Source organism: Mustela putorius, unplaced genomic scaffold, assembly GCF_011764305.1.
Source record: "Mustela putorius furo isolate JIRA1106 unplaced genomic scaffold, ASM1176430v1.1 tig00000929_pilon_pilon_pilon, whole genome shotgun sequence".
NCBI classification, from domain to species: Eukaryota; Metazoa; Chordata; class Mammalia; order Carnivora; family Mustelidae; genus Mustela; species Mustela putorius.
The window spans coordinates 4,821,279-4,845,485 of record NW_025421520.1 but is presented as its reverse complement, the minus strand read 5'-3'; the positions used below and the strand labels follow the sequence as shown (position 1 = coordinate 4,845,485).

Below are 24,207 nucleotides of genomic sequence, written 5' to 3'. Positions count from 1 at the left end.
ACATAGGCTTGCTGAAAAGAACCAAACCGGAAAATATCAACTGAGAAATGCCTTGAGGTGCAAAAGTAACCATTTTACTTGGATGTTAAATGTATATTAAAATTAACAATGTAAGTCAAGAGACAAAATTAAGAAATGTTAAGATCAATTAAATTAAATGCTTCTTAAGCATAAACACACTAACTTTAACTCAGATCAAATATATTTTTTAATACTAGAAAACACTGTATGAAGGAGAACATTAAAGATAGAAACTACATATTCATACACAAACACAAAACTTCGTACACTAGTTCTACAGTCATCTATACTAACTGCCAGCTTGTAAAAAGGTATTAAAATCGACATAATTTTGGATATCATCTATCCCTAAATGTAGACTAAAAAAATAGCACTTTTTAAGTTCTTTTACCATCTAAAACAAAAAATAAATGTAAGAATAAACCGCCTTGCCAAGTACACAGCTGAACTCATATTACAATAAGAAAAATAATGTGTTCTAAAATCATACCAATTTGATGATACATGTATGTCTATATCTGACACTTATGTTCTCAATGGTTTGATTAGCTGATTATCTAAAGACTGTTTTAAATTGTACATATGAACCTTTTTTTCTGATTTCTAAAGGTTTGACCAGTTCTCTCTGGTTATAAGCCTTTCTATCTTCCTCTTTCCTCAATCAAGCATCTTGAAACAGACCAATGATCTATTCCTCTTTAACATGGCAAACTGGTTTTACAGGCCGTAGGATTTCTGACAAACTTTTTGTTTTTATTTTAACGAAAACCATTCGCCGTTTGAGGACAGACAGCACAAACCACGTTCTAGGATCCCGGGGGCTGCACACCCCCATTCACCGGGCACTGCCTTCATGAGGCTACCAGTGATCTACGAAATCCAAAGTTACTTTTTTGACCTTATCTTATCTGCACATTGCAGCATTTCCATTCCTATCCACTCCCACATGACAGTTCCCCTTACCTTGGCTTCTGTGATGGCAGCTTTCTCCTGATTTCTCCATAGGTCTCCCATGCCTCCCTCTCACACTCCTGTGCTGGCTTGAGTATCCCTAGAATTCCTCTAAATGCTGGAGTGCCTTGGGATTTCATCCTATTCCTTCTTTTATAATTTCACATGGTTCCCCTCTGTGATCACACCAACTCCCATGTTATAAAATACCACCATGATTGCCAAATCTGTATCACCTGCCCCAAACTTAAACTACAAGATGTTATGTTCAAGTCTCATGGGACCTCAACAGCCAGATGTTCTAAAAAATACTCAAAACTCACCACCTCTAAAATAAAACATTTTTAAAATCTAAGCCTCTCCCTTTTTTCTCAACCAGCTGGGTAAAGGCAGACACTTTAGTATCACCATGACTCCTTGACCCAACACATCCAACCAGACACCAATTCTTACTGGGTCAACTTCCTATATATCTTTTTTCCTTCTATTTGCACAGTTCAGTTCAGTCCACTCTGCCTTGGTAATTACACTATCTTCTAGATGGAATTTCTGCTTACTGATCTGACCTCTCCCTAATCATCATCTACACACTTAGAGCGAGTTTTCAAAATTGTGAATCTGTTATGCCCTGCTTAAATTAAAAGTTTACCTACACATGCTTTTTCACTCTAAAAGAGAACAAGATCAAGATTTTCCAGTGTAAGGGAAAGAAGCAGGGGAAGCCCTCACCCCTTTCCAATGGAATCTCAGGACCACTCACTGTTCCTGGTGATACCAAGCTGTCTGCAATGCACGCGACACACTGTTCAGTGCTGTGTGCTCACATATACTGCTCCCCACCACTTGAAATGCTGTTCCTTTGCGGTGCTGGGCCCTGAGCTCTTTCCAAAGAGGCCTTCAAACCTCTCTGCTCACACACAGCCCTGAGTATCCCAACCTTACCACACCTAAAGATCCACCCAGTTGACGATCCTTTCCCCATATACTGAGAGCACACCGTGACACAATCAAGTAATCTCACCAGAACACTTGGAACCTTAAAGGGTAGGGGCCTTGTCTTTTTCAACTTTGTATCCTCAATCTCCTAGCACAAATCAAGTCTTATTAAATATATCTTACATGAAGAACTTCTAAAATCACTTTGAATGACTCTTTGATCGGCACTTAAAATAAGTCATTAATTTAAAAATGGAAATGTCATAAATTAGTTCATTTTTGATAGAAATGACACATTAGGGTGAATTTTTTTTTTTAATACTAAAAGAGAGTGCCAGTATTTACTCAAGCTATGTACATTTAAAACCTAATCCCTTGTTTTTGCCTATCCTCAAAATTTACAGAAATGGAAGCAAATACAGTACTCTGATCATCAGGTCCTCAGTTCATCTTTCCTTGTAGTTTGGAGGGAACACCGTCTAAAGGCTTCTGTGAAACCTTCCAGAGTTTACTATTCCGCTATTTAACCTGCCACAGCAGCTACTAGTCGCGTATGGCTACTGGGCAACTGAAATGTGTTTATCCAAAATGACACATGCTGTACAATATAAAATGCACCCCAGATTCTAAAGACTTACTAGGGAAAAAATAACATCAAATATCTCAAAAATGTTATTGCTTACATGTTGTAATACTAATATTTTGGACATACTGAAATATATATTCTTTAAATTAATTATAATTTTTAAACGTTTTCAACATGACCACTAGAAAGATCTGCTCAATTTGCTCACATCATATTTCTGTTGCACAGCACTATTTTATACAGCAAAGCCCGTTCTACAATAAGGTCACCATGTCTAAGATCATTCCTTCCTCCATGATAGTTTGTGCCAATTCCTTAATGGCAACGCTGTCATGTTGGTCGGTTAGAATGGATGGATCACTAGTAATAAGTTAAACGAAGGAAAACATCCACATGATACACTCAGTCTAAAAACATCTATGCATTATGTAAAAATAATAGTGGAAAAAAAGCACTACATCAAGAAATGAGGTTGGTTCCAACCATTTCCCCAATCAGGAAGAAGATATAGAAATACCAAAGCAGCCTTTTGCAGGTCACGGAAAAATGGTATTACTAGATGGCTTAAGTGTCGTGTCAGAAAGGAGCACTTGGACATATACATACATAAATGCCCCACAGACACACGAAGTTTGAAGTGAAGTGAAATTTTTCTTTAAAGGGCTGAAAAGGCAGAAGAGACCGAGGGAAAGACTGAAGCTAAAGCCAAGTTGAGAGAAGTCAGGAGCCAAGTCCAGGTCCGTCCAGCTCTGCAGACCATGCTCTCTACTCACGAAATGTGCTCCCGCTGGTGGGGCAGGTATGCTAGAGAGTGTCCGCACAGGCACAAAGTAAGAAGGAAAGTGCCCGCAGAGGCAGAGAGCGAGGAAGCTGCGTGGCGGAGGAGGAGCGAGAACAGAGGGAGAAACAGAAGATCAGCTCTGGACGAGGTCACACCCTGTGACCGCTGTGACCAGAGAAGAGACGGAGGAACAGACACACAACACTGAGCCTAAACGAGAAGACGCTGTGTCAGAGACACCTGGTCGTGCGGGAAGGTGAGACTACGGATGCGCGACAAGAGTCCAACTGGCACCAGACTGCACCCGCACAGCCCTGTCACTGCCAGGCACGTCCCGGCACCTGCCAGCTCGGCTTCCGCTACCGGCAGATCACGGCGCTGCGCCACACGGGATCTGCAGCAAGAAACACGAAGTCACGCATGTTGTCCGGAGAGGCTGGCCCACGGAGCAGGCAGGCAGGGAAGCAGCTCAGAGACTGACAGGATGTAGGGCAAGAGAAAAGTAGCTGGACTCGGTATCGAGAGATACAAAGACGACCACGAAAATGAAGTAGAGAAGTTAAGGTTGCGCTGGGGACAAGGAGGGCATGAGGAGATCCGGCCCCCCCATGTTGGAGCCTTCAAGACCTCCTCCCTGCAGACAGAGTATCTTGCTCACAAGACCCAGGTGCTCTAGTCCTTGCTCGCTCGGAGGCTGTCTCTTCTCCCTACCTAGGAGACACTATATTCCAGGCACAGTGATGAGCTGTCCTTTCACAATCCTGCCAGGCCCATTCCTCAAGACCTGCAGAGCAGTTGTTCACTCGTTCTGAAATGTTCTTCCCTCTCATCTTGTGTGGTGGGCTCCTTGCCATCTGGCTTTCCCTGAGAGGGAAAACACTGTTCAGTGAGTGCGTGTGGCTATGTGTCCGGGCTGGCAGCTGGTGTACAATCCCTAGACAAGGTCAGTGCATACCACATCGTCATGAAAATACTGGTGAAACAGGACCAGCACTGACCTATGACAAAGCACCCAAAATTGTTTTCTGATGAAAGTCTTGGCCCGCTCATAGGTTCTCTCCTTGCTGGGGTTTCTAATAAGGTCCATTTTCCTCTTCAACTTTCATAAAAAGAGGTCAATCCAACTCTGAGCCCCGCTATCAAGCATATTGTTCTAGGCTTAGCCAGCAGCATAAAGTATTATGTTCAATGTATACAGATACACTGAGTCTTAGAGAAAAGAGCTGGAATAGCTACCACTTTGTAAAGCAATTCATATATACAAAGTCAAACGCTCCATGGTTTCCATTAATTATTACTTAACCCTCATAGTAACACTGGTGTTTAAGCCCCAATTTTTAAAAATAATAAGTACCTTGTGCTATGACACAATTAGGACTAAAAATTAGCTAAAAATACTTATGATTTTAGAAGACTATTGCATAATCTTGTAAATTACTACAATACATTCTACCTACAATATTCTCTACACCCTTCGATTAAGACAGATGGTCAGAAACTGTGCTTAGAGACTGCACTGGTTAAGATCCTCAAGGAATAGAATTTACTTAACTGGGCTTTGCATATAAGAAACTGCCCTGTGGGATCTGTTTTGCTACACTTTATAATGTACATACAGTCCGACTATCAAGTCGAATCTTTCGACGTTACTATGAATCAGGTCATTGTTCATATTCCCTTCTTTGTGTTGATTGCTGGAGAGCTCTGGAGCCAAAAATTTATTTTCCAAAATGCCAGTGTCACTTTTATCTTCATACTTAATACTATCCTTATTTTCCCATGACCAAATTTCCTTGTGTATTTATAGTTTAATCCTGCTATTCCCATATTTCATGAGTCTCCATGAATCTATTTTGGAACACGGCCCAGTGCCAAGAGCTTCCGTGGATCTCTGAGCTGTGTGGCCGCACGAGCTCTCACTGTACGGATGGGGAGTGGGCAGCGCGTCTCCCGCGGTCCTTACACTTCACTACTTTACACGATGTTTATTACGGTCTCTAACATTAAATGACGTGTGCCCTATTCGAACACGGTCTGCAGTAGAAAGGATAGCCATTAACTGACAAAACATTTAATGTTAGAAATGGGATCACAGAAAACTTTGTATGTTGTTTACTGAGGTCTGAAGTATGACTAAGTAGAAAACACTAAACAAAACTCAGATTCGTAAACACAAATACAGTTGTTTTGTTTGAAACCACCCAGAATACAATCAACTCTGATGACCGACATCGCAGTTGGTGCACCTGTGTGAAGTCATTCACTACCTGAGGCCTTAAATGACACTTGTGACAGCTGCTGTGCATCAGTGTTTTTTCTCCCAGATTTAAGTACGTGATCACAAACATATTTTAAACTTTAAATCCCTTATTCGCCCAAATACAATCTGACATTTCAGTTTGCCCTATCTATGATTTGTCTGTATAGTGATTAAGGACATGATTATACATGTAAACAAAAATAATTTTAACTGAAGATGAAATTATGATACTGAGATTATACAATCTAATTGTATTTGAGGCTATTTAAGTTTAAGTCTGAGGTAGCTATATTTATGTTTCAGAGAGCTGGAAAGGATTTTTTTTAAAAAGTTTTCATCAATATTGCTAAGACTCAGACAAAAGCTAACACTAATGTAACTAACAGGTTACACCAAAAAAGACTGAATAAAGCATCACAGAGATTTCACAATGAGTCTGGAAATTCAATTTACTGGGGGGGAATCCCAAGCATACATGCTCATTGGAAATCCATATACTAAGAAAAAGGCAAGATCTCTGTTTAACAATAAAGATGGGAAAGAGTTATAATTTTCTGTATAACAAATTTCAAACATTGGAATATTTTCACATAATTATAAAACAGTGTTTGGAAAAGAAAGGAAAAAAGCACAACTAAGGATTATAGGTAACCAAGATAGATAAATCAAGAAGAAACATTAACAGAGACTTCTATTATGACTATCAGGGTTATACAATTACCACGAATTTCAAAAAGTGTTTGCTGATCCTATTAATGTACATCCTGAAATAACACTTGAGTGAATCATCATCTAATTCTCTAAGTGAGTGGTTTTTTTGTGTAGAAGACATTGAATACCATTTGACTTTTTAAATGACTTTACAGTACGTATTAAAATACTTTATATTCAGTATTTCTTTCTATAGTGGTTTAGGAAAAATTTTAGTAAGAATGTAAAACATGCAAACTATCTTTGAAGTTTTGAGGAAATACCTTTGGTATTTAACTTCGATGATACTGGTGATAACAGACTCCCCCAAGGACCTCTGGCAAAGACCCCTTAGATTACCAAGGTTATATAAGACTACCTTTTAATTCAAGCAAAATAATATTTAGGGAAACTACAACATTAGTCATTTGAAATAAGTACACTGATAAATGTTTAAAAAGTAGATCTACAGTAAACTTACATCTCTCAGGAGCTTGGTCGATGTGCTCTGGACACAGAAGGAAGAAGTTCCGAAAGTCCTGAAAGGTTCCGGCTCCCGCAGCACAAGGATAATGGTACGTCTGGGTGCATTTCTCTTCACAGCATTTGATAGTGGCTCCAAGGTGCTTACAAAATGCACATCGCTGGAAGGGGGCAAACGGGAAAGAAATCTCTTTTTATTTTTTTAAAAAAGATGTTTATTTTTATTTATTTATTTGACAGAGAGAAATCACAAGTAGAGAGGCAGGCAGAGAGAGAGGGGGAAGCAGGCTCCCTGCTGAGCAGAGAGCCCGATGCGGGGCTCCATCCCAGGACCCTGAGATCATGACCCGAGCCGAAGGCAGTGGCTTAACCCACTGAGCCACCCAGGCGCCCAGAAATCTCTTTTTAAAACCTGGAAAAGGAGCGCTCAAATGTGGAGCTAGGAAGGTATTAAAAAAAAAAAAAGTCTTCTGTATGCTACTAGCAGAACAATTTAAACCTCCATAATACTGAATAAAAGATCCATTAAAAATGATAAAATCTCAAGTACTCAGCTGAGTGCTTGATATAACACGGGTTCATCCATTCGAGTTCAGAAAGTGAGCATTTCACTTTTTTTTCTACTGACTTTTGTCAAAAACAAGTAAAAATGTTTTAAACAAGTAATATGATCGAAAAGACAGGTGTCTACTTGTGGGGTATTTCAACACATTTTTTTTTAAAGATTTTATTTATTTATTTGTCAGAGAGTGAGCGAGAGCAAGCACAGGCAGACAGAGTGGAAGGCAGAGTCAGAGGGAGAAGCAGGCTCCCTGCGGAGGAAGGAGCCTGATGTGGGACTCGATCCTAGGACGCTGGGATCATGACCTGAGCTGAAGGCAGCTGCTTAACCAACTGAGCCACCCAGGCGTCCCATTTCAACACATTTTAAATCCCACCAAAAACTAATAAAATGTATCTCTACTATTTATGAAACCTTTTACTGTTTTCACCCTACCTAAATATCAGTATGAAATAAAACACGCAATCATAGAGTAAGTCAGTAAGGGACAATCATAGGATTCCAGTACGCCTACAGATTACACACATCCCTGTAACAATTAGTTTCAAGTTTCTTAATAAAAACTGGGAATGGAAAGAAATGTTAAATCCTCAGAGTATCTCCTTTCCCTATTTCAACCTGCCTCTATTCTCTTGCTCGTGGTAAAAGCAGAAAAAAGCAACGCCGACACAACCACAGGGGACGTGCATGGCAACTAAGGTGTAAAGAGTCAGTACAACTGCCTACAATGCGACATGCATATAATCAGCTCTCCCCAAGAATGATTAATACACTCTCCTTCAAGCTCTGGGTATCGGTTTCTTTGTGGGTCTTTTGCTGGGTAGCCCACATCGTACAGTATAAAATCTCTCTTCTGCAGATGCCGAGCTGTCTACCTTGTATAGGCTTCCGTTTGAGCATTCATGCCATTGCATGAGAATTATTTACTTGTCTTTTCATTCCAGTCCTGGATAGCACATATTTTGCTATCTTTGTATCTGCAGCACTGTGAATGCTGCTTGGCACAGAAGCCCTAATAAACAGGTGTTCATATTTATATGTACTAAATGGACTTCACTGTTCATACTCTCTCACTGTTAAGTGTGGTTCATGAAAGCATAATCGAAACACCGGAAGCCAAATGGAACAATTTGTGATAAAACCGGCCCTCCTGAAAGAAAGTCGCTAACATTACCAAGAAGACCTTTTTTTAAAGATTTTATTCATTTATTAGAAAAGAGATAGAGTATGCAGGAGTGGAGGGGGTTGCACAGAGAAGAAGAGGGAGAAGCAGCAGCAGACTCCCCATTGAGCAGAGAGCTTATGTGGAACTCAGTCCCAGGACCCTGATATCATGACCTGAGCCAGAGTCAGATGCTTAACGGACTGAGCCACTGAGGCACCCCAAGAAGATCTTCACATGCTAACATACTTTTTCTGTATTCTGCTAGTCTATCAGAGAATACAACAGTTTTTAAATTAAAATTCATTCCAGCATTTTACGTAAGAGGCCATCAAATTCTTCCTTGTAACCATCAGTCCATGGCACTGAACCAATTTAAGAAAGTTTGATATTGCTTGATGAGTCTTCTACACATTTCCAGAACTGTCAACAGACCACTGCAGCTTCTAGGTGACTTATGAACACTAGTTATACCTATTGCATTTCTGTTGTCTATGATGTCCACAAGTCTAAAGACTTAATAAACATTTCCCTTCTCTTTTTGTACTTACAGGTGCTATATCATTAAAAAGACAAAAGAAAAGGAAGCAAGCCTTAATAAAGTATAATAACCAGCTTTCTCCAAATTTATTTTATGTTATGATCTCTCAGGGTCTCTAAATATGTTTAGTATATTGACACGACAGAATAAACATGTATAACATCAAAGTAGTCTGAGTATCCTTGAGTCATTCTGGAAAGACCAAGAAAATGCTGAGGGAGGAAGGAGCACTTATATGTCCAACTGATGGCTAAAAAGGTTTTATATTAACTCATTAGCATAACAAAATAATTTCCGCTAAACTGTTAAAATCTCCATTTTTTTAGCATATGGCAAATTGTACAGGCTTTTGCACTAAAAATAATTTTGGCAAATAAAATATAATGACTTTTATTTAAATGCATAATAAGGAAACAAAATAATTTAAATTGATCCTTTTCCCAATGTCTGTATCATTTTAGAAACATCAACATGTTCTCTTAATCACATTTGCAATGGAAAATATTATCTGACATTAGCTAAACTACTATGAGAAGTCCTGGAATGTATCCAACATACTAATTTACAATAACATATAAAGATACAGGGAATAAAGGAAAGGAAATAAAATACTAACTGCATTTAAGTGAACGTTTCAAGCCCATCTGTTATAATTACAGAGCTAATGAAAGACATTTGGCATTCAAAGAAAATATATACTTTATATATAGGCTAGAATAGATCTTTCTGAACCAAATAAAAGCATTTGTAAAATTGTTGAAATTATGAAAGAATAAATTTCCACAGGGAGCTTCTTGAACATCAGCATTCTTGCACAACACCTATTTGATATGAAACAAATTATAAACTAAGCAACAATTACAAAGCTAATTAACATTTAGGGAGAGGGGGGTAACAAACAGCTTTTAAACGGTTTACCAACTAAACAATTTATTTGAATCAGTATTTAAAACTCCTAAATAGCATTTTATTTTTCTACTTTTTTGAATTATTATAAAAAGAAAAAGAGGAGAGGTAGAGGGAAAAAAAGAAAGGTGTTATAGCATCTTTTGACAATTGTCCAAGAGCACATCCGAGAAAGAACTGTCAGAGTGCACACTGGCAACTACTATTAAGAATTAGTTTGAGGAACTTCCAAAACTTTTGTTTCACTAGACTAAAATAAGGGAGGCTCTCTCAAAATAAATCTGCAATACAAAACAAAACAGAATCAACAAAATTTCAGAGATTAAGGTTAAAGAGGAGTTATGAAATAGTAACAAAAAGCTTGATATTCCTAAGTTTGTCCAATTAATTATGAAGTATTTATTCTGTATCAACTATGGCAATGGGCTAAGGACTCTAAGTCAAATATTATTATAGGTTTTCCGTATACTTTTTAGCCTTTCCCAAACTTTTCTTATCAGTTAGCTGGGATTCTCCCAGAATGCAGAATAAAGAATAAGGACAGAAAGTAAGAAAAACAAGTAAAATTGACATGGAAAACTGATCTACAAAATTCAGTGTCTCTTTAAGCAAGAGTACCAGAAGGAGAGAAAATAGAAGGATTATAACCAGAGAAATTATTCTTTTTTTTTTTTTTTTAAGATTTTACTTATTTATTTGACAGATCACAAGTAGGCAGAGAGGCAGGCGGGGGGGGGGGGGCAGGCTCCCTGCCAAGCAGAGAGCCTGATGTAGGGCTCAATCCCAGGACCCTGAGATGATGACCTGCGCTAAAGGCAGAGGCTTAAACCCCTAAGCCACCCAGGTGCCCCCACAGAAATTATTCTTTTCTTTTTAATTATTAGCATATAATGTATTATTAGCCCCAGGGGTACAGGTCTGTGAATCACCAGGTTTACACACTTCACAGCACTCACCATAGCACATACCTTCCCCGATGTCCATAACCCAACCACCCTCTCCCCAGAGAAATTATTCTTAAAAAGTTGTGAAAATATCGGGGCACCTGGGTGGCTCAGTGGGTTAAAGCCTCTGCCTTCAGCTCGGGTCATGGTCCCGGGGTCCTGGGATCGAGCCCCGCGTCAGGCTCTCTGCTCGGCGGGGAGCCTGCTTCCTCCTCTCTGCCTGCCTACCTCTCTGCCTGCTTGTGATCTCTCTCTCTGTCAAATAAATAAATAAAATCTTAAAAAAAAAGTTATGAAAATATCTATTAAGAGCTAACATGCACTAACGATAATTTCATTGAACAGGTGGGGTAGCCAGGAAGAGTATTTCTCTCTTTTACTGATCTCTGTATCACTACAAAAACACCTACTCTTAATATCTGCCATATTATCTCCCTAATGGGAAAACACCCACTTCAGATTAAAATGTCTCACACCTAGAAACACTGGCAAAATTTTAAGGTAGCGAACAAAAGGAAAAATTCCAGAAGCCTCATGAAAGAGAAAACAGGCCAGCTACAAATAAAGGAGAATCATCATTCCTTCTCATTAGCAATATCCAATGCAAAAACCAAAAAAAGCTGTATCTTCCAAGGTCAACAAAAAAACTGTTGAATTTTTTAATTCAACAATTTTTAAATTGTTGACTAAGTTTACATTCAAGTCCATGGATATTAAACATAAATGGGCTAAATTCCCTATTTAAAAAAACAGTAACTTTCAAAATGTGCAAAACATACTTTGTACATGTACACACACACACACACACTACCTATATATACACAGCCATTTTAATTATAAGCATAAATAATCACAAACAAATAAAATGTACGTGTACATGTATGTATGTTTTATGTATATGTACATATACGTCCATGAGGCACAGTGACACAGCAAATTCAAAAATAAAAGCAGAAGGGAAAAGCACAAACAAATGCTATCAAAAAGAAAGCAGCTATGGCAAAGAAAATTGGATCCAAACCAAAAAGCAGTAAATAGGGCAAAGAAAAAGTTCATATTAAAAAAAAGTTTTATGTTAAGAACTCCAACAGACCAAGAAACGGTCACTGAAGTTTACATACCTAGTATGAATTTCCTTGATATATAAAAGTAAAATTGAGTAGAAATATGTACATGAATAAATCAGACCTTAATACATCTTTCAGAAACCAAGACATAAATAGATATAAAATAAAGAATTTAATTAACAATGATCAAGTTGATTCAAACCTACACATAGATACACAGATTTCCATCATTCAACACCAGAGAATATATATCCTATAAAATGTACATAGAATTCTTTTTCTTTTTTAGAACTATTTTTTTTAAGATTTTTTATTTATTTATTTGACAGAGAGAGATGACAAGCAGGCAGAGAGGCAGGCAGAGAGAGGGGAGGAAGCAGGCTCCCCGCTGAGCAGAGAGCCTGATGCGGGGCTCGATCCCAGGACCCTGGGATCATGACCTGAGCCGAAGGCCGCAGCTTAACCCACTGAGCCACCCAGGCGCCCCTAGAACTATTTTTAATTCACTATACATATTACCATAAAAAAGTCCACAAATTCAAAAAATCAAGTATTTTCTAGGCCATATTCTAAAAAGCAGATTTCCTAAACCTAATTTCCTAAACCTAATACATTAACAATTACGAATTTACAATATAAACTCAATATCTATCCACCAGAAAAATTGAAAAATCGCATCTAAGGCAGATTTCTTTTAAATCAAAAGAAAAAACATTTATTATTTTTGAAATGATTGAATAAGAAACATGTCAAAAATCTTTGAGATGTGGCAAATTTGGTTATGAAAAAAATACAGCTTGAAAAATGCAAAACTCAAGACCAAAAGATAAAAATAAATGAAGCTAGATTTAAAAACTGAAGCAAGTAAGAACCAATATATACTGCATGAGATGAGACATCTCAGGAAGTAAACCCACCCTAATACTGTGTTTAGGAAGATGTTATTCATAAGATTCAGGTGTTAAAGTCTATCAAAAGAGTCAGTGTTTGCGTTAGAAAAAATATGCTTAAAATAAAACTGACTGAAATAAAACTCAATCTACTGAAACATCTTATATATAAATTGGCTTAAAATCATGAATATCTTGATGAGTGATTTGCTGCTACCATTCTGGCCCAGTTTATTATTCTGGTTTGTCCACTAACAAACATCCATTTCTGACTGAAACATCTGCTAAAAAACAATAATAATAACATTAAATAACATTACGAAATCAAAATGGGCAGGGCTATGAATGAGATTTTTTCCTCCTGCCAGTAACTTCCCTTTCTGACACATCTTCCTCACTGCTGTCACAATGGTCTTTTTTTCTTTTTTACAATTTTTTTAATTTTTATTTTTTTTCTTATGTTAGTCACCATACACTACCTTGTTACTTTTTGATGTAGTGTTCCATGACTCATTGTTTGCGTATAACACCCAGTGCTCCGTGCAATCTGTGCCCTCCTTAAGACCCATCACCAGGCCAACCCTTCCCACAACCCCCCTCCCCTCTGAAATCCTCAGTTTGTTTCCCGGAATCCAGAGTCTCTCAGGATTCAACTGCCCCTCTGATTCCCTCCTTTCATTTTCCCCTTCCTTTTCCCAATGTTCTCTACACTATTTCTTATGTTCCTCATATAAGTGAAACCATATGATAATTGTCCTTCTCTGACTGACGTTATTTCACTTAGCATAATCCCCCCTCCAGTTCCATCCACGTCAATGCAAATGATGGGTAGTCATCCTTTCTGATGGCTGAGTAATATTCCATTGTATATATGGACCACATCTTCTTTATCCACATCATCTGCTGAAGGACATCTCAGCTCCTTCCACAGTATGTTGATTGTGGACATTGCTGCTAGAACATTGGGGTGCATCTTCCCCTTCTTCTCACTACATCTATATCTTTGGGGTAAATACACAGTAGTGCACCTGCTGGGTAATAGGGTAGCTCTATTTTTAACTTTTTGAGGAACCTCCACAATGTTTTCCAAAGTGGCTGCAACAGCCTGCATTTCCATGAACAGTGTAAGAGGGTTCCCCTTTCTCTACATCCTCTCCAACATTTGTTGTTTCCTGCCTTGTTAATTTTTGCCATTCCAACTATTATAAGGTGGTATCTCAATGTGGTTTTGATTTGAATTTCCCTGATGGCTAATGATGTTGAACATTTTTCCAGGTGTCTGTTAGCCATTTGTATGTCTTCTTTGGACAAGTGTCTGTTCATGTCTTCAGCCCATTTTTTGGCTTGATTATCTCTTTTTGGGGTGTTGAGTTTGAGAAGTTCTTGTAGATCTTGGATACCAGCCCTTTATCTATAGGGTCATTTGCAAACATCTTCTCCCATTCCTTGGGCTGCCTCTAAGTTTTGTTGACTGTTTCCTTTGCTATATTGAAGCTTTTTATCTTGATGAAATCCCAAAAGTTCATTTTTGCTTTTGTTTCCCTTGCCTTTGGACACATGTCTTGAAAAAAGTTGCTGTGGCCAATTACTAGAACATATACAGTAATTCAGTAATGTGGCAGGATACAAAATCAATGCAGAGAAATCAGCTGCTTTTCTGTACACTAACAATGTAACTGTAGAAAGAGAAACTAGGGAATCGATTCCATTTGCAATAGCACCAAAAACCATAAGATAACCTTGGAATAAATCAAGGATCTATACTCTAGAAACTACAGGACACTCATGAAAGAAATTGAAGAAGACACAAAAAGATGGGAAAACATTTCATGCTCATGGATTCGAAGAATAAACATTGTGAAAATGTCTCTGCTGCCCAGAGCAATCTACACATCCAGTGCAATCCCTTTCAAAATACCACAAACATTTTTCAAAGAGCTGGAACAAACAATCCTAAAATTTGTATGGAACCAGAAAAGACCCTGAATTGCCAAGGAAATGGTGAAAAAGAAAAACAAAGCTGGGGGCATCACGTTGCCTGACTTCAAGCTCTATTACATAGCTGTGATCACCAAGACAACATGGTACCTGCACAAAGAGGCACACAGACCAATGGAACAGAACAGAGAGACCAGATATGGACCCTCAACTCTACGGTCAACTAATTTTTGGCAAAGTAGGAAAAAACAGCCAATGGAAAAAAGACAGTCTCTTCAATAAACGGTGCTGGGAAAATTGGACAGCTATGTATAGAAGAATGAAACTCAACCACTCTCTTACACCATACACAAAGATAAACTCTAAATGGATGAAAAGACCTCAACGTGAGGCAGGAATCCACCAAAATCCTCGAGAACATAGGCAGTAACCTCTTCGACACAGTGGTCTTTCTAAGGGAGTCCCGGATACCTCTGGATCAGGTCCAGCCTCCTCAATATGGCGCTGTGGTAGGCAGACTCCTAAAACGCCTGCACTCCCCACTTTTACCCCTAATATGTCCCACCCCTAATCCAGAGACTCATAAAAATATATATATGTATGATGAAATATCATGCCAGTGATTATACTATATCACATGGCAAATGTACTTTTGCAATGTGATTAAGGCTGCTATTCACCTGATGCTGGATTAATCAAGGGAGAGATCAGTCTATTCAAACTGCACAATTCCTTTAAAAGCACAAAGTTTTCTCCAGCTGGTAGGAGAAAGGAAAGTCAGAGAAATTCAAAGCAAGGGAAGTATTCAGTACATCATCACTAAAGACAAAAGGAGCCCCACGCAAGGTCCAGGAGTCACCTCTAGGAGCTGACAGCAACCTCAAGTAAGGTTGGCCAACTGGCAAACGGCAAATAAGAAGATGGCGTCCTCAGTATTACAACCGCACAGAATGGAATTCTACCCTCACCGAAATGGGCTCAGAAGAGGATTCTTCCCCAGGGCCTTTGGACATCTTTAAGATCCTGAACACAGAGCACAGCTGAGCCTGCCCAAACCTCTGACCTACAGAAGCTGATCTCATAAATGGGGCTGCTTTAAGCCAATAAATCTGTGGTAACTTCTTATACAGCAATAGCTCACACTTAGCACATTTCACATGGTGGTTTGTTCTCTGCTAAATCACTATTCATATTTTTAAGAAAATTTTTCTATTATACTTACATTACACAGTATCTTCTTTACTCAAAACTATTAAGTAAATAGGGTAAATATTTTAAACTCCATCCTAGTAATGAAGCAGCAAAACCGAAGAGAAACTCTCCTAACACAAGCATTTCTGAGTCCAGCTTTCTGAGTACACAAATGTGCCCTCTATCTATTGGGTCAAGGGAATAGTAAATTCTCTAGTTGATGACAAAGTACATAAATCAGAAATCTTCAACAAATAACCATACTAGCTACAAGATTTAACATAACCATAAATAATAAAGATTAATAAATCTGACTATATAAAACTTGTAAACTTTATACAGTGAAAAACCATACATATCTCAGATAAAATCAAATGACAAAAAAATTTTTTTAAATAACCTGCAATTTGAATTACAAATGTCTAGTATCCTGAATATATAAAAGCAAAGCGTATATATTATAAAAATGAGTATAACTTAAAAATAGACAAGGGCACTTTGTAGAAGCATATAATTCAGGGAGCACATAACATGGGCCAGTGAAGCATATTTAATATGCAGGATTCAGTGAACACTATTTCCCAGCAGCCAGGCCAAACACCTTACAAGCACGACCTTATTCCAGTCTAACAAACCACCATTTGGGGTGGATACCATTACTGCTCACTTTACTAATGAGGCACAGAGAGATCGAATTCCTTGCTCACCCTTACAAAGCCAGGAAGTGAAAGAGGAATTGAACTAGAGGAGTTCATAATTAGTTCGATATAGGTAATTAATGCAAATTCCATTAACACACTGAATAGTTTATTTCACTTAGATCCTCACTCTCACTTAGGTTAGAAACTAAGAAGATAGCCAGTTTGGGATTTGAATTTCATAAAATATTAATCCTCACTGACTACCGAAAGAAATACACTAGAATGTTCATAAAACACAATTCATAATACTTTCAAACTGAAAAGCCCCAATGTCCAACAGTAAAATGGATAAATGACAGTATTCTGACAACAGAACACTGTGATCAGTGAGAATGAATGAATGACAATGAGCCATTTGGAGAATTTCACCAACATAATGGCATGTGGAAAAAGAGAACAGTACTTACTGTATAAGTCCAATACATAAAAGTACATAAGGTACAAAAACAGACAAGACTAATTTATGATGTGATGTCAACACTTGCCTCTAGGGAGTTAAAAGCAGTGACTGAAAGGAACAGAAACCCTGGGGTGCTACTCCTGAGCTAATCACAGTTTATGTGCATTGATCTTACTTAGGGGTGTTCATAGAAATGTACATCTATAATAAATACATTTTGTGTGTATGTATCATACTTCAATAAGAAGTTTTTTTAGGATATTAGAGAATTTTAGGTGAAAACTAAATTTGTAAGGGATAATACCTGTTCTTTTATTTCTCACATGAAACTCTATGCAAATATTACTATTCTACCTCATGTGTTTTCATTCGATAGGTTAAAATTTCTTATTCTTCTTCAGTAACTTGTAGTATATTAAGATACTAGCTGTGCTAATAATATGAATGGATGCCCTGTAAATCTAATTCTAAGATATTTGTCCTTAGGCCCCCCCCCACCCAAAAAAAAAGAAAAAAAAAAAAAAAGGAAGGAAGGAAGAAAGAAAGGATACACACAACCACCTCATTAATCATCTATTATTTGGTTATACGAAGAGCACAAAACAAAGTACTATATGTTATCAATCACTTTGTAACAATGACTGCTTGAAAATTAGGATATTTGAAAACCAAAACATTTTAATTTAAACATGTTTGTTTAACATGATACTAGGGTTAGTAAGCCAACACTGTATATTACAGAAAAGAGTTTAAAACTTCTAAAAAAATTTAAAAGTTTTTATATTAGTATAGGCAAACATAAACATAATGATTACAGTTAATTGGATACATTTAAATCACATCTTTTAAAAACATAAGAACAGCTATTTTTGCATGCTCTTTGGTCCAAATTTTGATGTCAATTAGTAGATTTAGCCCACATTTATCTTTTCTTAAGATTTATTTATTTGAGAGAGAAAGAGGGTGCACTTACAGGGGAGGGGTTGAGAGAAAACTCAGGAAGACTCCGTGCTGAGCACGAAGTCCAGTGCGGGGCTCAATCCCAGGACCTCAGTCAGCTGACATCATGACCTGAGCCACAATCAGGAGTCCGCCACTCAACCGACTGAGCAACCCAGGTGCCAGGAGCCCAAATTTAGAACCTTCACAAGAAGGATGCCCATCTTCAAAAAAGATTCCAACGGTAGTATAAGAATGTCTATTCTTGGGGCACCTGGGTGGGTCAGTGGGTTAAAGCCTCTGCCTTCGGCTCAGGTCATGATCCCAGGGTCCTGGGATCCAGCCCCATATCGGGCTCTTTGCTCCGTGGGGAGCCTGCTTCCTCCTCTCTCTCTCTCTGCCTGCCTCTCTGTCTACTTGTGATCTTGTCTGTTAAATAATTAAATAAATGATTTTCAAAAAGAGAGAGAATGTCTATTCTTACAAATAGTACACTAATAGAATTAGGTCATCCAAATAGAAATTATATTTATAAAAAACTGGTAAATATATCCACACAGTCAATACAAGTGAACCAGATTCTGGATGAATAAAACTTTCATACCTCACTTTGGAGAGGAAACTCTGTTTCCCACCTGTCTCATGGAGAAGTGGTAGAATAGTCTTCTATTACTGTCCACTAACAATATGCTACTCAGTAAGTTAAGTAAGCACATTAGCCAACATTATTATCACATAAGAAATGGCAGTAAAAATCGTAACAGAAACTGAAATGCTCATCGTAGCTGAATCATATCTAGAGTATTCCTATACTCATAGCAAGTACCTCGAGTATGTTGTACGCCACTTGTGGACTCAAAGGATGACGGCTAAAAGCGATGAAAATATCACATCTCATTACTCATCTACTAGCTTTGGGTGTTTATTTGGATTTATTTACTTTTTAATGTTTTTTTTTAATTTTTATTATTTTTTAAAGAGAGAGAGAACAAGCAGGGGAACAGCAGAGGAAGAGAAAAAGTAGACCCCCCCCCCGACTGAGCAGGGAGCCGGACACAGGACGTATCCCAAGATGCCCGGAACATGACCTGAGCAGACGGCAGATGCTTAACCAACTGAGCCACCCAGGCACCTCTCTTAATTTTTAGAAATCTCTAAGCCCAACCCATGACCCCGAGATCAAGAGTCACATGCTGCTCCAACTGAGTCGGCCAGGCCCCCATCTGAATTTCTTTTAAATTGATGCACAAAATAAACAATAATTACCCTCTTTCTCTTAATGACTTTTTCAATTAGAGGAAAAATTATTTAAAAGAAAAGATACAATTATAGATTGGATGGGCAATAAAAATTAAAAAAAAAAAAGAACTACTGAATTCAATTGAAAAATATCAGTATGAACTCATGATTTTGAAAAATATCTTTTATATGATTTATTTTTGACCAGAAGTCAAGATAATTCAGGGAAACAAGTCTTTTTTTTTTTTCCTTAAGATTTTATTTATTCATTTGACAGAGAGAGACAGCGAGAGAGGGAACACAAGCAGGGAGAGTGGGAGAGGGAGAAGCAGGCCTCCCGCTGAGCCGGGAGCCCGATGCGAGGCTCGATCCCAGGTCCCTGCCCCAGCAACAGACTTCTAGAATGATGCTGGAACTGAATATCCACATGGAAAACAAAGAACCTTGAGCCTTTCATCTTGTATTCTCCCACCATACACGTAATTTATAAAGTGAATAAACAGGGGTGCCTGAATGGCTCAGTCTGTGTGTGTATCCTTTCGGCTCAGGTCATGATCCCAGGGTCCTGGGATAGAGCCCCTCATTGGGCTCCCTGCTCAGCAAGAAGCCTGCTTTCTCCCTCTCCCACTCCCCCTGCTTGTGTTCCCTCTCTCGCTGTGTCTCTATCAAATAAATTTTAAAAATCTTTAAAATAGATAAATAAATAAATAATCTTAAGGTAGCCTTGGAATATGCAATAATACTTTCATATAAGACATACCAAGCATAATCCTTAAAACATTTGAAAATTGACAAGTGACATACTTCATCAAAATTAAACCCTCTGCTTATCGAAAAGCACTAAAGAAGAAAGCAAGATGCAAACTAGGCAAAAAAATACTTAAAAAATACATTCTGAAAAATGATTTCTATGTAGAACATTTTAAAAACTCTTAATAGTAATGAAAGACAAATCAATTGGGAAAAGGGGGGGGGGACCTAAAAGATTTGAGCAGATAACTCACAGAAGATATAAAATGGCCAGCAAGTACATAAAGATGTTCAATTTCATCAGGAAATACAAAACCAAACCCACAATGAAATATTAAACACCAACCAGAATGGCTGAAATTTCCCAACACTGGCAATAACCAGTCCTAGAGAAATGGAGAGCGAAGAGAACTCTCTCACATCTTACCCGTAGAAATGGAAAAGTAGGAAAACCCTTTTGAAGAAATTGTCAAACTGTCTTTCAAAGTTAGACACATACTTTCCAGGAAATCAGCAATTTCAGATCTACTTATTTCCACAAGAAACATGAAAATATGTGTCATGTTGCATAACTGTTCACAGCAGCTTTATAAACAATAGCCACACAGAGGAAGAAATCTTTCAGGTGGTGAACGGATGAACCTCAAAGGCCAGACTGAAAAGATTTCATCCTCTAGGATTCCATTTATATTTCAATCTAGAAAAGGATCAGATCAGTGACTGCCAGGAAATAGAGTGGTAGGAGAGGCAGAACCAAAAGGGTCATGAGAGGAAATTTGGGATGAAAGAAGTATTCTGTATCTTGATTATGATGATAGTTATATGCATGACTGTAATACTTCTCACAACATTCAGCTGTACCTTTCTTCTGAAGAGCTGACTTATATTGTATGTAAAATACACCTTAAAATTAAGAACAACTCTCATGCAGAAAAACAAAACAAAACAAAAAAAAAACTTCCAAATTTATTTATTGGGTAATGAATGGCAGACAGGCTAGTGTCAGAGTAACATTTTTGAAAATAAGATTTCTCAAATCTGAATAAAATATAAAGCCTACCTAGTGGAAGTCACTTGTGAATAACCAGAAGCCAGATGGACTGGAAGGACATTTGACCCTTTAAAGAAGACATCGCTGGCTAAGATTTGTGTTGAAACAAATGTTTAGCTATGGACATTTCCTCATGTGCATGGAAAGGGGGAGACTGGGGCCAGACCTCACGCAAGCTTCAGTCGTTCTGATGTGAGAAGACAGATGAAGTTCTCAGGACTACGGAGACTGGCAACTGAGGGGAAACTCTGAAAGGAGGGAGCCACAGAGAAGGGAGCCCCCAGGTTAAACTCTCAAATTTTCCTTATACCCTTAACATGTACCTTCCCAGAAGGACTCTGAGCAGCTCAGGGAGAGCAACACCTTAACTGCTGAAGGAACCCAGCAGAGATTCCCGGTGCCGATGGCTGGGGTGACATGGATTGGAGTGTAAGTCCAGCCATCATAAAAGTCTCCCAGAACAAAATCTGCCATTGAACAGAATAAGGTAATAGAATCCAGAATCTATAACCTATCACCTAAAATGTGCAGTATACAATAAAGATTCCTAGACATGTGAAAACCCAGAAATGAGAAAATGGGACCCTTAAGGAAGAAAAAAAAAAATTCAAATAAAAAAGGACAAGACGCACAAAGACTTTAAAAAGCCATTATCAGAAACATGTTCAACAACATATAGAAAAAGCCGGCCATAACAAAGAGTAGCATAACAAAAGAAACACAAAAACTGCAAAGTGAAAACCTAACAAACTCTGCAACTATGAATTAAAATAATTTCAATAAAAATGTCAATGGATAGGTTTAACAAGGGATTGGACAGAACAGAAAAAATGGTCAGTGATGTTGAAAATAAATGAATCATTTATCCATTGTGAGTAACTAAATTACTGAAAAAGAAATTAACAGAGCCTCAGTAACCTGTGGGACGACCAAGCGGACGAACACGCATGTAATTGGAGTTGCAGAGGAGAGAGAGATGGGACAGGAAGAGAAAAAGAAATAAAGGTCAAACTTTTTACAGACTTGGTGAAAAAAATCAACTTACAGTTTTAAGAAGCTCTGCAAACCCCAAGCAGGAAGAATACAAAGAAAATCACACCTAGGCACATCACAGACTGCTGAAAACCAAAGATAAAAAGAAAATCCTGAAAGCACCCAGAGAATAGTCAAAACATTATACACACAGGGATAATGATACTAATGACCTGACTTATCAGAAACGATGCGATGTGACAGGAAACAATGCAAGAACCTCTTTTACATACTCAAAGAAGAACACATCGAGGCTTTGAGGCTCCGAGGATCCGGTGGTTGAGCACCTGCCTCTGGCTCAGGTCATGATCCCAGAGTCCCGGGATGGAGCATCGCATAGGGCTCCCTGCTCAGCAGGGAGTCTGCTTCTCCCTCTGCCCTTCACCCCAGTCATACTTTCCTTCTCGCTCTTTCTCTCACTCACTCAAATAAATAAATAAATATTTTTTTAAAAGAAAACAAAATCAACCCAGAACTATATATTTAGGGGGAAAGTCTTCAAAACTGAATGCGGACTTCTACCTCCAGATACAATGGAGGACAGACGCACTTTTCCCTTCATTTTAACTCCATATACCTATAAACTTTGAACACAACATAGAAGACAAACACAAGAAGACCCTGAAAGGTAGAGAGAAGGTGGCATTCCAACCACAGCCTCAGGCACTGAAGAATAAAAAAGCATAAATTCCCTAGGTTTGCTTTCTGATTCGTATACAGCAGGGGTGCTAAAGCAGCCACAATCCAGGAACACTAACAGGCACACAACGAAAGAGCCCTAACCAAAAGAGCGGGGAGTGCAGGCTAGCAAGACAGAAACTGCTGGATGATAACCAGCCTCTTGAAGGCAAATCCCACACCCTCAGCAAAGGCCAAAGACAACCCAGACACCCCCTCTCCCCTCCCCACCGGACAGGGTGGTATCACGGAAGGCCAGACTGAGAGCCAGGACACTCATACCCACTGGACAGGAATAAGGCCTCCTTCCTCCACCATGTCGGTGGAGAGAAACTGGGAAGCCTGCAGCTGAACACCCACACAGTGATCACAAGGTACCCCTGCCCCCGTCCCCTCCCCACTGGGGAGTGACAGGGGACGCCTACTGGACAATCAGAACTTACACTGCTGCCCAGCGCTAACATGGCCCCCTCCACTCCTGCTGTAGTATCCCCGGGGACCAGCTGAAAAGCCGGAGACTTCTAAGCCAGGGTGGTATAAGCAAAGCATAGAGGAGAGTCTAAACTGTCATTCTTGCGAAACAGCCACTAGAGGGTCCTCCCCAACCAGCAGCGGAGGCTGACTGACTACCGAACCCGAACTCCCACATACCCAGTAGTGACACGGCGGTGCCACCCCTTTTGGTTTTTACCCCAAAAGCCGTTTGAGATAAAATCGGCTTCAGATAAAGGGGGAGGGTAGTAAATAGTACACAGTCTCCTAACACAACACTGCGAATATAAAGGGTTCCACCAAAAGTAACTTGTCGTGCCATAATAACAAAAACCATCTCAACAGAAATAAGAAAAGACAATCGGTAAAAGTGAGCATATGTGTGAAGACATAGATGTTAGTTATTTGCCAAATACTTTATAAAGTATACGCTATAAAAATGCTTTACCGAGAAATTATGAATAAGCTTGATGCAAATTTAAAAAAAACACAGAGTTTCAGCCAAGAAACAAAATCTTGGCAAAGGTATGTAAGATATCATAAAGAAGAAAACGGCAACTTTAGAAGTGAAAAATATACCAACAAAAATACAGAACTAACTGAAACTTAACAGTGGAATGGAGAAATTAGCCAACTTGAATAAGTGTGAAAATGGACTGAGAATGGTTTAAAATGGTATCTTTACCATAAAGTAACTTTTTATTATGCATTTGGTCTACGCCTGGACTTTCTACTCTGCTCCCGCAATCTACTTATGAATCTAAGGCCACGGCTGTAACTGTAGCTTTCTAATAGGTTTTCAACATCTGTAAGAGCTGCCACCCCTTCATTTTTCTTTATTTTAAGGATGTTTACAGCTATGTTTATTTTTTTTCCTATTGAAATTTAAATCTCATTAGAATTACATTGAGTTTGGACATCAAGTTCGGGGATATATTGTGCTTTTATTCTCTTTGCTCCCATCTTTTACTGTGAAAACGTATCACATAAAGTGTATTTTTATAATTGAAGGAATT

The 24,207-nt window shown here is 38.5% G+C and overlaps 1 protein-coding gene across 16 annotated transcripts in view; it reads right to left on the bottom strand.

Annotated features, from left to right (window-relative positions):
• KMT2C (lysine methyltransferase 2C) overlaps positions 1 to 24,207 on the bottom strand; it is a 269,946-nt gene that overhangs the window by 115,136 nt on the left and 130,603 nt on the right. For all 16 annotated transcript variants that reach the window (XR_006608481.1, XM_045086329.1, XM_045086334.1 and 13 more), the window contains exon 7: positions 6,707 to 6,869. Coding sequence is in view for 15 of the 16 variants with exons in the window: in XM_045086329.1 (XP_044942264.1) it covers positions 6,707 to 6,869 (163 nt within the window). In the remaining variant the exon portion in view is untranslated. The remainder of the gene's footprint in view (positions 1 to 6,706; positions 6,870 to 24,207) is intronic.